This window comes from Dromiciops gliroides, chromosome 2 (genome assembly GCF_019393635.1).
Source record: "Dromiciops gliroides isolate mDroGli1 chromosome 2, mDroGli1.pri, whole genome shotgun sequence".
Lineage (NCBI taxonomy): Eukaryota > Metazoa > Chordata > Mammalia > Microbiotheria > Microbiotheriidae > Dromiciops > Dromiciops gliroides.
The window spans coordinates 285,584,632-285,598,947 of record NC_057862.1 but is presented as its reverse complement, the minus strand read 5'-3'; the positions used below and the strand labels follow the sequence as shown (position 1 = coordinate 285,598,947).

The following is a 14,316-nucleotide window of genomic DNA, read 5'->3' as shown; positions in this document are numbered from 1 at the left end:
GTTGCCAAATTTTTCACAACCCCCACATTCAGCTTCACGACCCCATATGAGGTTGAGACCCACAGTTTAAGAAGCTTTGGGCTAGATAATATCAAGGTCTCTTCCATCTATAGATCTATGATCCCATGACCCCAACTAGGAAAACATCAGGTAGAGAGAGTTTCTTTGTCCACTGGTCCAAGATCTGGGAAGGAGGTTGGAATGAAACTCCATTCCCCCCCACCCTTACCTCCATGAGGGTTCATCAATGTTATAGCTCCAGTTCCTAGTCACCTCACTACACTGAGAGATGGCTCCCCAGAGAGGAAAGGGACTGCATTAGCAGGGGTTATGCTGACTGAACAGTGTGAAAAAGAGAAGAGAGGACAGGATCAGTGAACCCTGAAACGAAGGGAGCTGTAGTTCTATTCACTCTTACAAAGGAGAAAGTGAGAAGTCTGGAGTTAAGTAGCCCTGGCATGGAGTCAGAGGATTCATCTTTGGAAAATGAGGCAAAATCCCTGAAGAGAAATTCGTACACTGTCTACTACAGAGAGAAAACAAACAACTTCCTGCTCTGCGTGTACAAGGAAAATAAACAGACCAAAGCTGGCTTACAGAAAAGGAGGATTTCACTCCTTCTTTGGGTCCAGCTTCTGGCCATCTGTGAGCACAGGACTGGCACTAGGTTTGGGTAAACTTCTTTTTACGTCAGTTCTAGAAGGGAGTCTCTTTAGACTAGGCAGTCGGCAAAGCAAAAGAGTATCGATGATTATTTTGCAAAGGGAATTTCTAACTGATGTGGAACTGTGTGTATAACAAACACGCGACATGTAAACTGTTCAAGTCCTTCATGGGCCAACCGAAGTGTCTCCTCCAGGGAGTCATCCCTGATTTCCAATCCCCACTCCCACACACTTGCCAGAGAAAAGGGATCTCTTCCTCCTCAAAATTTTTATTGTACTTTGCCTGACACTTTCTTTATATTCCCTTGGCTCTTCCTTGTATCTCAGATACTTGGAGACCTGTCCCCTCCCACATCCCAGCCCATGATTGTCAGCTTCTTGTCAACAGGGTTTGTGTACCCTTTTGTATCTCTTGTACCTTATACAGTGCCTTACACATAGAAGGTGCCTAATGTTTGTTGAATTAAATTGGACCTTAAATTATAAAAATATTTATATCTTATTCTTAAATTATATTGCTAATGAATCTTGTTTTGTCTGGATCTGTGTTTTTATGCCAATGGGGAACTTCCAGTGTGAAAATTCCCTGCCCCAATATAGACTGGTAATATGACTAGAATTTGGACTTAAAGTTAGTTGGGGGATGAGATAAGCTGATATTATCCTGAGTTTGATTACAGGTATGATTGTCTTCATTGTTATGAGGTCACCATTAGTCCACTATTCAATGGAGATGCTATGTGTTGCCCAGAACGAGTACAGTCTGGGAACTATTCCAGGTGGGAAGTATATGTCTGGGAAAGGCTAAGAGGATGACCTTGGCATGGCCAAAGGTAATATTCTCTTGACTCAATTTGCTCATTGTGCCACTACTTTTTTTTTTGGGGGGGGGGCGGATAATGAGGGTTAAGTGACTTGCCCAGGGTCACACAGCTAATAAGTGTTAAGTGTCTGAGGCCAGATTTGAACTCAGGTCCTCCTGAATCCAGGACTGGTGCTTTATCTACTGCACCACTTAGCTGCCACTACTTTTTGAACAAGAATGTTTCCTACCTAGTTAAATCTTGAATCTGGGTTTGACACCATGTAAATGGAAGTTGGACTTTGCATGATTTGCTTTTCCAGAAACTTAACTATGATTCCTACCAGAATTCAAACCAAGCTAAGGATGCTTTAACCTTGTATGCCTGTGTTGAGTCATTCTGTGCCCTTAGGCTTGGGCTGGAAGACCAGATCTGATGCTGTGAGGACCATGTCCCTGCTTCTTTTTCTCATAGCAAAGTTCTTTTATCAGGGCAGTTCAACAGTGGAAGTCTGTCATTGCAATAAATATTAGGTTAATACTAAGACATCTGAATTACTATTAATAAGCTGCAAGTGGGAAAGATCTCGCTATTTTGATCTGAATATGTAGTCATTCCATGGTCTAAGCAAGAGTTAAATTGGTGCTTGAACTTGTCATATGTATAAGATTAAGTTCCTGAAGTATCTCATTCTTCCAGAATGATATGGCAATAATTAGACAAAGATGAAGGAGCTTGTGAAACAAAGATGACTCTATTAATTTGTGAGGTTAGAATCAGGAATCTCTTTTGTTTTTTCTTTGCCTTGACTTTTGTCTCACCACTGGACTCTGATGACTCTGGAGGGGAGAGTGAGGCCGATTACTTCATACAGTTCTGCTTAACTTAAACCCAACTCACTCGTGTATGAAGACATCACCCTTCTAATGTCATTGGTCCTCTTCGAGAACGAGCAGCAACAACAACAACAACAACAACTTAGGGCATAGAAAGGTTCTATAATTTGCTCAGAGTCACTCAGCCAGTAGAAATCAGACATAAGATTTAAACTTAGGTCTTCCTGACTTCAAGGCTGGCCCTCTATCCACTAGAGGTATTATTGCTGCTGCCTCTAACTCTTTCTATAGCCTCTCCTTATTTTTTAAATTTTGCTGTATTTCCTCATTAACTTTGATTACCCAAACTAGTTTGAAAGCAGGAAGAAAAATTCTAATCCTTCCATTTAAGAAGCTAAATTGGGCTCTTATACCTGCTCTCTGATCTGGAGGCTGAGACGTGGGAGGCTGTGTTTGGGGAAGAGGGGAAGGACAAGGCAGTCCCCAGCTGTAGCCAGTGGTTTTGATTCTGCCCAAACCTGAGCAGATACTGTATAAGTGATGCTTTGGGGGCACTTTTACCTTTAACAAGCTCACTCCTAGCTCCTGAGCTGAGCAATGGCCAAATGTGAGACTCAGCCAAGCAGGCTTCTACTTCCATCTATCCCTCCCAACATACATACAAACCCTAATACACCAGAGGGACTTTCCAGGGTCTGTGAAAGTCATGCAAATAGTCATCCAAAGTCTCCCTAGGGCAAGAGTCACTGGGAAGGAGGGAAGATTCCAGCAATTTGGACCTGCAACCACCTTGGAGCCACAGAAACCAATATTAGCTATTTATGCTTTTAGAAAGCTCATTCGTAGGGCCAGTTAGATGGCTCAGTGAATAGAGCCGGTACTAGCCCTGGAGTCAGGAGGACTTGAGTTCAAATCCAGCTTTGCTTACTAGCTTATATGATCCTGGTTGAGTCATTTAACCCTGATTTCTGAAAATAAAAAGAAATTTCATCAGTGTCCTCAGCACAAACACTCACTTCTCATTGAAAGCTTTAGCCTCAACGTTGAAAAAAAAAAAAAGAAAGCTTTAGCCTCTCCTGTTGGAGTAACACCCAGAGCCATAACTAGGAATTGTGTTTACCATATGGAGCAGAAAGCTAGTAGAAACAATTTGACTGCAAGTATACTTGTATACTTGTGACAAGAGAGGAGAGAGTCTGTTCTCCAGAAAGTCTGGTCCTCAACAGAAGAGTTGATGGAGAAGAAGAACTTAGGAGAATGATACCATGGCATAGCCATAAGATCCTTGGAATGGTTACATTGAACCTAAAGGGAAATTTCACCAGATCGAACAGGTGCCATGAGACCAAAGAAGGGCACATTCACAAGAAAAGGAAAAGATAATGAAGTCTCCAAAGCACAGAACAAGAAATTTACCTTCATTCAGTTCCTTGGAAAAGTCTAGAATCAAAAGGAATGATTAGTGAATATTTAGAAAGAGAAATGGTCATCCCAAGGAGATAGCATGGCTTTTTCCAGAGCAAGTCATGCTAGGCTATCTTTTTTGGGCAGGGTTATAGACTGTGAAAGGGGCATTTAAGGTGGCACAATGAATAGAACCCTGAACCTGGAGTTAGGAAGACCCAAGTTCAAATCCAGCCTCAGACACTTACTAGCTGTGTGACCCTGAGCAAGTCACTTAACTCTGTTTGCCTCAGTTTCCTCATCTGTAAAATGAGATGAAGAAGGAAATGCCAAACCACTCCAATATCTTTACCAAGAAAACCCCAAATGGGGTCACAAAGAGTCAAACACGACTGAAATGACTGAACAAAAACAAAAAATAGATTGTAAAATGCTTTGCTACGGTCTAAAACTATATCTACATGCATTTCCTTGACTTGCCAAGTCCCCTCTTTGGGACCTGTCATTAGAGAGATGTATGATAAATGATAAAATAGGTGGCAGATTCAGAACTTTTTGAATGACCAAACCAAAAAAATAATCACTAAGGGTATGTTGTAAACTTGGAAGGGTCCCTACAGTGGAATACCCTTGGACACCTTCTAACATCTTTAAATTATTTGGGTAAAGGCACAGATAGCATGCTTATCAACTTTGCAAATGACACAAATCTTTAAAGAGTAGATAATGACTGTACATTTATCACAAGGGAAGATTCTATGCAAAGGAGTCATTGGGAAGTGACAATGATACTAAAAAAGTGTATATATTATATTATATATTTCATACATATATATACATATACACACACTCACACACACACACACACACACACACACACACACACAGGATGGAGGGGCAGCTAGGTGGTACAGTAGATAGAGCACTAGCCCTGAAGTTGGAAGGACCTGCATTCAAATTTCACCTCAGACACTAGCTGTGTGACCCTGGGCAAGTCACTTTACCCCAACTGCCTTAAACATCCAGGGCCATCATCCTGATATATAAATTGCCACTGGACCCAGATGGTTCTGGAGGAGAGAGTAAGGCTGGTGAATTTGCACAGCCCTTCCTCACTTAAATCCAATTCAATACAAGTCATGACATCATCCCAATGTCATGGTCCTCTTCCATAATGAAGGACGAACAACAACAAATTTTGTACATCTATCTATATATAAAAAGGATAGCTAATATATTTGGATCACAGGGCCATGATCCAAATATACTTCAACAGTCTGGAATATCAGTCTACATCTATCTCTGAAGATGAAATTTAATAGAGATAAATGCAACATTCAAGAAATCAGCTTCACAAGTACAAGAAAGGAGACATATAGCCAGACAGCTGTTTGTCTAAAAAAGAATCCAGTCATTTTAGTGGACTGAATGCTTAATATAAACCAACAGTGTGATGTGTCAGCCAAAAAGAATGTGATCTTCAGTAGTATTCAAAGAAGATGGTCCTGCTCAACTCTGGCCTGGTCACATCACACCTGAAGCATCTTGTCTATTGTTGGAGGAGAGGGGGACATCTTACAGAAGAAAACAGCAGAAGACAGCATCCAGGAGCTAGGCCCTTAGGCCTAGCCATGAGAGGGCTGTTTAGAAGCCCCTGGGGATGGTGAGCTTGGAGAAGAGAAATCTTAAAAACTTCTTAAGACGCAGTGGCTATCTTTTTGAGCACTGAAAGCCTGTCATGGAGATGAGGGAAGGATAGATAGAAAGATAGATAGATATAAACATACATAATATACATATGCATTTACATATGTGTACATGTATGTATATTGATATAAGAATATATTAATATATATGAATGTATATGACTTATTCTGCTTGGTTCCAGAGCACAGAATTAGGAGCAAAGGGTAGAGATTTCAGGGAGGCAGAATTAAGTTCCATGTAAGGAAAAACTTCCTAACAATTAGAGCTGGAGAAATGTGGAATGAACTGTCTTTAGCGGTAGTCTCCTCCCCACCATTTACAATCTCCAGTTGAAGGCTGCATGACCACTGCTTTGGCTAGATGACCTCAGAGGTCCTCACCAATTCGAGATTCTACAGTTCTGTGACTGAACTTTGTGTCTTCCCTAGGGCCTGGCAGCAAGCTTCGCAGACAGTGGATGCTTAATGCATGCTTTCTGATGTGAACTGCCCACCCTCCGAGTTGTTCCCTCCTCCCACCCTTCTGACACAATGCATTGCTGACTCCAGTCCCAGCTTGGCACATCAGCCCCATTGTAAACAAAATGCTAGTTTCACCTGGAAGTCAAGCCAGTTAGCTCATAGATGCCCACACCAACCTAGAGAAGGAAAGAGTGGCTAAGGGTGTCTACACCATGGAAAACAAATTATTGCTAAGATTTAATAGGAGCTATTAGAGAAAACCTGAAACCCTTAGTCACAGACTGGCAGAGGACCTAAACCAAGCCTCAAAGCTATTTCCTTGAAGTTAGCACTAACTGGATGGAGGGGGTGGATTTTTTGTTTCACATCAGCACCAGGCAGGGTGCAGACTGTGAGTAAATAGGAGCTTGCAGGATATTAAAACTTACATTCCATGTGGAAGTTGGAGAAGCCACAAAGAAACTAGCTTAATCAGAAAGCTGCTCAGTGAAAGAATTAGCAATGAAAATCTGGTTTGTGGAAGGACAAGAAAAGCCCATGAAAGGAGAAATAAACAAGAATTGATCAAATGCTGGACCTGATAATGGAGGCTGTGGGTGGAGCGTTATGTGACTCAGCAGCTCAACATCATTTAGCAGAGTTGTGGCTTCTTCTACCCCTGGTCAAGCAAGCAGTCACCCTGATTGAAAAGCTTGCATATGGAGACAGGGGACTTGGGTTCAACTTCTGACTTGGTCACTCATTAGCTGTGTAGTTTTGAGAAAGTGACTTCACTTCAGTGGGTCTCAGTTTCCTTATTTGTAAAAATGGGGAGGGAGCATGGGTTTAGAGGACCTCAAAGGTCCCTTCTAGCTCTAAATTTTTTTTTTTAGTGAGGCAATTGGGGTTAAGTGACTTGCCCAGGGTCACACAGCTAGTAAGTGTTAAGTGTCTGAGGCCGGATTTGAACTCAGGTCCTCCTGACTCCAGGGCCGGGGCTCTATCCACTGCGCCACCTAGCTGCCCCCTAGCTCTAAATTTTTGGTCCAATGATTCTAAGTGACTTGCCCAAGATCACAGTAATCAATCAACAAGCATTCACTACTGCCCACCACGTGCTAGGCACTGGACTAGGCCTTGGGGATAGAAAGACAAAAATGAGAGTTCCTGAACAGGTTCAATGATACAATATACAAATGAAATATACTCTGAGTAGGGAGGGAGGTCTTACCAATTACTGGTTAAATTAGAGAAGGTCTCTTGATGGAGGTGATGCTTAAACTCGCCCTTGAATAGAGTCAGGAGTACCAAGAGGCAGAGGGGAGGAGGGAGAAAATCCCAGGCATGAGGAAGAGACTCTGCAAAGTCACAGAGCCTGGAGATAAAATATCTGAATGGTCTCCAGGATTGGTTACAAATAAGCCTAGAGCAAAGTTCAGTCCTCTGGTTGCCAAGTCCAGATACCTGGAACTCACTGTGCAAGGCCCTGGGGGTACAAGGACAAATTGATAAAGAATTCCGGCCAATAAGAAGGAGAGAAGGAAGGGAGGAAGGTAGGGAAGAGGGAAGAAAGGAGGGAAGAAGGTGAAGGAAGGAAGGAAGGAAGGAAGGAAGGAAGGAAGGAAGGAAGGAAGGAAGGAAGGAAGGAAGGAAGGAAGGAAGGAAGGAAGGAAGGAAGGAAGGGAGGGAGGAAGAGAGGGAGAGAGGGAGGGAGGGAGGGAGGAAGAGAGGGAGAGAGGGAGGGAGGAAAGCCGGGAGAGAGGAAAAAATGAAGGAAGCAAGGAAGGAAGGAGGGAAAATAAGCATTTATTAAGCTCTAACTACATGCCAGACACCGTGCTAAGCCCTTTACAACTATTATCTCCTTTGATCCTCACAATATGAGGATCACTTGCCCAAGGTCACACTGCTAGTAAGAGTCTGAGGCTGAATTTGAATTGAGGTCTTCCTGACTCTAAATTCTAAGGGTTGTTCCCAAAGAAACCACCCAGCAGATTCTTTCTAAGTGGGGGTGGGGAGAAGGGGAGATGACATTTCCATAAACAAATCAGAAAGCTAGGGGGCTTATGAAAGGTTTCCAGTAGCAGTATCTTAATGGAGGAAACTTGAAGGAGACTAAAAATTCTAAAAAGTGTAAGTTAGGAGGGAGTGTACCAGGAACGAGAGACGGCTTGTGCAAAGGACTAAAGATGGAATGTGGAATTCTGAGTCTGGGGAGCAACAAGAAGGCCAATTAGGCTAGAATGGAGGGTGTATGGGCTGGGCCCAGGCTGTGAAGGGCTTTAAATGAGAAGCTGAAGAATTTCTGTTTTATTCCAAAGGCACTAGGGAGTCAGTGAAAATTCTTCAGCAGGGGAGTGACCTAATCAGACCTCTGCTTTTAGGAAGATGATTTTGGCAGCTACTCTGATAATGGATCAGAAAGGGGAAAAGATTGTAAGCAGAGAGACCAAGTAGAAGCTGTGGCAATAGTTTAGATGAGAGAGGGTCCAAACTAGTGGTGCTTTTGTGGGTGCATTAACTGCTTCCTACATGCTCCATCAATTCATCAAGCAGTATTTACTGACCACCTGGTGGGATTATTAAGTGCCTACTGTGTGACCATGGAACAAGTAGAGCCAAGGCCTGAGTAAAATGGAAACACTGATAACTGGGTAAATGACCTATAACAGAATGTGGGCAGCACCCCATCCTGCCACTGAGTCATTGGCTGGCACTGTCAGAGATTTAGCCTCATGCCTTTTCTTTCAATCCTTTATTTCTGCTTCTTCAACAAGAAAGGAAGAATGGAATGGGAACCAAAACACTGGGTGGCAGTTCATATTTGTTTTTCCTCCCCGTGTATTTTTTTCTTGATCCAGAGCTATGACTTCATTGGTAAAGAAGACTCCCAGGGAGGAAATTCCTCTACCAAGGCAGATGGCAACCTGTTTTGCAACTTACAATCTTAGAGAAACTTAGAATCTTAGAGAATTGCCCAAGACACTGGGAGGTTCAATGATTTGCCCAGAGTCCTTTAGCCAGTATGTGTAAGAGGCAGGACTAGAACCCAGGCTTTCTTCACAGCTCTGAAGGCTAGTTTACCATCTTCATTATGTCCTGATGCCTCTCCCAAACTTTTTGTTTTTTTAAGGAAATTGAGGTTAAGTGACTTGCACAGGGTCACACAGCTTGTAACTGTCTGAGGCTGGATTTGAACTCAGGCTCTCCAGATTCTAGGACTGGTGCTGTATCTACTGTGCCACCTCACTGCCTCCCCCAACTTTTAACATTGAGAGGATCACCATAGCTAGCATCAGAGTTTATGAAGCAGGTCCAAAATGCAAAATATTAGACTGATGGGGCCACCAAGCCCAGATGCCCAGGAGGGCAAGCTGCTCACCTGGGCTGGATCAAGCTGCACCACAGAAATACTGGAGCTGGGTCAAAGAGACAGCCTAGATATGTTAGATAGGAACAATAGAACAAAGAAAAGTAAGTGTATGCTTAGCACTGACTTAAATCTACTTTAGATTAGAGTCTATAAAATATTTTTTCACCAGGAATGGAAGCCACACCTTCTTTCCTTTCTTTTGTTCTTTGTACCTGATATTCTTTTGCGGAAATATTTGACCAAATTGTGCCTTAGTTTCCCCACCTAAAAAAATGGAATTGCTGGAAAAAAAAAAGCTGAAGACTTTTTTTTTTTTTACCACGGTCCCCTCTTGGACACCCACTGTTAGGCAAGAGGCAGGGTTGTCTCACTTGGATCCCACAATAGGTACAAATTTATCAGAAGACTGTCCAGGAACCAGGAATAGCCAATTCAATGGGAAGTAAATCCTCCATGAATGTTAGCAATGGCTCTCTGCAAGACACTTCAGGCCCCAGCTTCAGGGACTCAAGAGCTCTGAGAGGAGTGGTGAAATGGAAAGAATGGTGAGTTCTTGCTTCCTGTGTGACCTTGGGAAAGTCACTCAACCTCTCTGGGCCTCAGTTTCCTTTTCTATACAGTGAGAAGGTTAGACTACAGAAACTCTCATTTCTCTCCCAGCTTTAAATAATTTCTATGATTTGGCTTGGGTCTGGCATTACCATGCCCACCCAGAGGGAGTAAGCACAAGATTCTCCCATCCTGGCCGCACCCTTTCTCCAGGGTCTGTTTTCTGAAAAGCCCAGATGTGGATGGACTGAAAAGCCAAGCTTCCCCATCATTCCCCTAGTGCAACTGATTTACACTTTCCCATCTGTGTAATGGGTAGCTGCTTCTGATGTGGGTTGAAATTTTTGAGACAATTAAAGGCCTGAACATCTGACCAGCTTTCTCCCTGAGTGTGTGCTGAGACAGAGCTCAGCATTCCACTAATGTTAGTAAACCGTCTGCTTCAAGGGCCACTTCACTATTTTGGTTGTCTAGCAACACCATCCCCTCGCCAAACCCTAAATCCTGCCTGGTCACAGTAAGCACATGTGTACATCCAGCACCAAGAGCCGCCAATAAAGCCACAGCCCACATGCCTTTGGAGAGCTGTTCTGCCGTCAGACATTCTATTAAAGGACATGAGTGTTGCATGGATCCTAGAAACTGCCCCATTTGCTAGTGACTCCCCCTATAATCTTGCAGTGCTGGGCCTTCTTCGAGGAAACTGATGAATAGTAGTATGAAACAGACAATGCTCCCCAAGTATTATTCACTTCTCAGTCCATATATGGTCACTTATGCTGGGGTAGTGCCTCACATTGAAGCATAAACTCAGTGTTTGGCTGACTTCAGCTGCTTGTAACACGGGCAAGGACAATTTAAACTGAATTTACTCCTGGGGAAAACAAAGTGCTGGAGATCTCATTAGCTAGTTGACTCCAACAAAGCAGAGAATATTTAAGACCCTGGAGATATCCTAATCCAATCCTCTCACTTGACAGATAAGGAAATGAGGCCCTGAAGAAAGGAAATGAGGTTGCACAGTTAGGTAGAGCTGGATTTGAAGCCAGATCTTTGCACCTAGAATCCCATGCTCTTTCCATAGAACCATGTCATCCCCCTCCAACACTACTGTTTGCTTCCAGCTTTCTATTTCAGGCTTGACCAGAGGCAGAGGCTGTCTCTGACAAGCTACACGATGACCACAACATTGTAAACCTAAAGACCAAACCCAACAAATTAATTAATGCTGTGTAATTATAATGATCAAGCTTAGGTCTGAGAAAAGTTGAGAAAATGCACCTCCCCTTGGTCTTAGGACCAACTCACTGATTTCCGCTCTGCCATGAGTGACAATCAGAGGAAGGAATTGGATGAACCAGGAAGTCGTCAGAGGGGAAGAGATGTGGAATTCCAGGCCCCTAGTCACACCTGGCTGAGGCCTTACCCTATCAAAGGTGTCACCTTATCCAGACTAGATCCATTTCTGATCCAGAACTCTTATCTCTATCATCTGATATAGGCTGAATCCTCCCGGACACAATACATTCTTTTAATGCAAGATCTATCTATCTGAAATCAACTCAATTAATTATGAACCACTGGACCTTTCTGATATTCCAAATTCCTTTTTCTCTGTGTGACTGAGATTAGCACTTATAAGTCATCTTCACTGTTCTTGGCTTAAAAAAAAAAAGGACAAAATGTAACTCCCTCTGTTGCAGAGGTGGGGTACCAAGGGTATAGAATACTGCAATACTGCCAGACAAGGTGGATATGTGTTTCTTCTCTTTCATTTTAAATCTCAATTGCTTGGTATTTAAAGGAGAAGGGCATATTTGCAAATGGTGATATAAAAACAAAATATCAACAAAACAAGATTTTTAAAGAGAGTTGAGCTAGATTTTGAAGGCTTCTAAGTCACACAATCTATTTGTAAAAGCATTTTCATGGTTTTTTAGAGTGAAATAGCTTCTTCCAATTCAACTCCTTCCAATGGGGCAAAATCCACAGGCCATACCCAAGTGGGAGCCCTCTAGACCTTGCATCCCCTGACCCAAGCAGTCTGTGAAATTCCTTAGCCTAAATGTTGATGCCTGGAAGGCCAAGGACTCCCCCATGGGCATATCTAGTTTATGTTGTTTTAACAGATGTCTGTGTTCCTCAGCTCACTCTGCATGAGCAGCTAGTCAAACCCCTTCAGCTGCCTTGAAACCTGCCCCCCCCCATAGACCTTTCTGTTAAAGGAGACTAAAGAACCCAGACAAGCACCAGCACAACAAACAGCTTCTGTTTCCAAACTGCATTTTCTGGCCCAGCCAGGGACCCTCACTCAGGCACTCCGGGGCCCTTTACCCTCTGGGCCAGTGTAGATTTCATGAACAATCTTCTGTTTATAGAAAAAGGAAAACTCCATCCTTTCACAGCTGGTTTTTCTCGAGAGGCCGATGGCAGCTTTATGGGCCATTTTATCCTCTCTGTTCCAAAGGATTGGATGCCTACAGCGCTCCAAGGACACAGGATTTTCCCAAAGACAAAAACTCTCTACAGCCATCTCCAGCTCTGGGCCACAGTCCAGTCCCTGCCTTGCTCAGAAACTAGGCAAACACTGCCTCCTTCCCACTGCCAGCTCCTAAGGTCAGTGAAGCTGATTAAACAGGAGCTGACATGGAGATGTGAACACCTTCTACAAATGGGTGACCCGCTCCTGCCCTCCGGAGCAGCTGGGGGGTGAGGGGTGGGGGTGGAGCTGGAGGATGTAAGTTCTCTTCCATGCAGTTGTCCACACTTAACAGGGCAGAAGAGAAGGAGGCTTCAGATTTCCTACTGCCCTCCACCCCACCAGACAAGTATGAGCCACAGGATTGCCTCCCTCAGGACAAGCCCAATCCTACCCTACACAAATTTCTTAAGTACCTATTATGCACAATTTTCGTTAGGCACTGGAGATCAAAGAAAATGAAAAGGCACCCCAGCCTCTAAGGGCCTTGTAGAGTGGGGAGGAGGAAGAAAGTTCAAAACATCAGTTTATAGCAAAGGATTTCAGGGCATGAACCTATGAATCGCAGGCCCAGTTTTCTTTTTCATCTTCACTCTGCTATGGAAAACACGATTCAAGCCAGCCCGAAAGGTACCCACTATATTAGATGGTCACCTGTTGCCAAGGCTGCTGGCCACTTCTCTGTTTCTAAAAAGCAACCCCAGGCAGAGATTACAGAGCTCAGAGCTGTCTCCCCATCAGCCTAGGAGCTCCCTAAAGAATCGGGTCCACTTCTCTGCCTCTTTTCCACCACCCAGCAGAGGGCTAGTCACACGGCTGGGTTGTATGATTCTTCTAACCTAAGATTGATTGTGTGAGAAGGTAAGGCTGTCTGTTCCTCGCAAGAAGCAAACTGCCGCCAGACCTCACCCGCCAAGGGCACATTCCTCATCCCTTCTTCCCTGGGGTCCCGGAGAGGTCAGGGGTGTGCGGGAGGAGAAAGATGTGGAAGTATCCTAAACCCAGCCAAACCCTCTCCCGGCCCGGCCCCAGGGGATTAAGAAGGGTGCTTCTGTGAGGGAACCTGGAGGACCTCAAAGACCCCAAAGGGGACGGTGTCAACTCCACAGGGCGTCCAGCTTGGTTAGGGCCACAGAGTTGTGCCTCCTTTGATCCAGTAACACTTCGTTAGAAGGGCACCCACTGGGAGCTCAAAGTGGGTTCTGCCCGCGTTCTTCTACGAGGGAGAGGGGGCACTGAGGCTGCAGACCTCCGGGGCCCTCAGGGCTGGCGGGTCCGGCTGGCTCCGGGGCGGGGCGCCGCGCTGAGCAGCGAGCGCCCGGAGCATCGCGTCCTGCGCGCGGTCTTCAAGTTCCGCAGCTAGACGCGCCGAAGACCACAGACCGGTGCCTCCTTCCCCCAGCCGGGCGCTAACGGGGCAGAAACCCTAGAAGAGGCTCTTTCGGGGCAGGGGCTTAGAGGCCGGCGGTGGGCACTGGCAGTTTTTCACCTTCCCTCCCCACCGCGGCCCCAGCCACAGATCACTACTTTGTGTCCGTCCCCCACCCCCGCTAGGTCTGCGAGTGCCTTTGTCTCGGCACCCCTCCCAGGGATCCCCCTCCTAGAATCCCCCTCCCCGGCATCCCCTCTCGCGGGCCCCGGACTCACCCGGGAGATGGTGAGCGCGGTACTAAAGTCCTTGCCGCCCACCAGGCGGAAGCCCCAGGGTGAGGGGCCCTGGAGAGTGACTGTGTGGGGCATGGCGTCTCCGGGGGCCGGGACACCGGGGGGCAGGACACCAGGGGCCGCAGCCGTGATCCCGCCACTGCCGCAGCTGCTGCTGCTGCTGCCTCCGGGGCCCCTCGGTCGGCTCCGGTGCATCCCCAGGCTGCTCCAGCCCCTCCCCTCTCTCCTCCTCCTCCTTCCCTCACTCCTCTTTCTCTTCCCTCTCCCCCCTCCTTCCTCTAGCCCAGGGAACGCCTCCCTAGCCAGTCACTCCCAAAGCCTTGATCTTAGACTCTGACAGGTCAGACACGTCCGGGGAAATTTGGGGGAGATTCCCCCTCCCGCTGGGCTAGAAA

The 14,316-nt window shown here is 45.4% G+C and overlaps 1 protein-coding gene across 2 annotated transcripts in view; it reads right to left on the bottom strand.

Annotated features, from left to right (window-relative positions):
- Positions 1–14,116, bottom strand: part of PDLIM4 (PDZ and LIM domain 4) — a 111,218-nt gene extending 97,102 nt beyond the window's left edge. For both annotated transcript variants that reach the window (XM_043986562.1, XM_043986563.1), the window contains exon 1: positions 13,904–14,116. In XM_043986562.1, coding sequence (XP_043842497.1) covers positions 13,904–14,116 — 213 coding nt within the window. The remainder of the gene's footprint in view (positions 1–13,903) is intronic.
- Between the last annotated feature and the right edge of the window lie 200 nt (positions 14,117–14,316).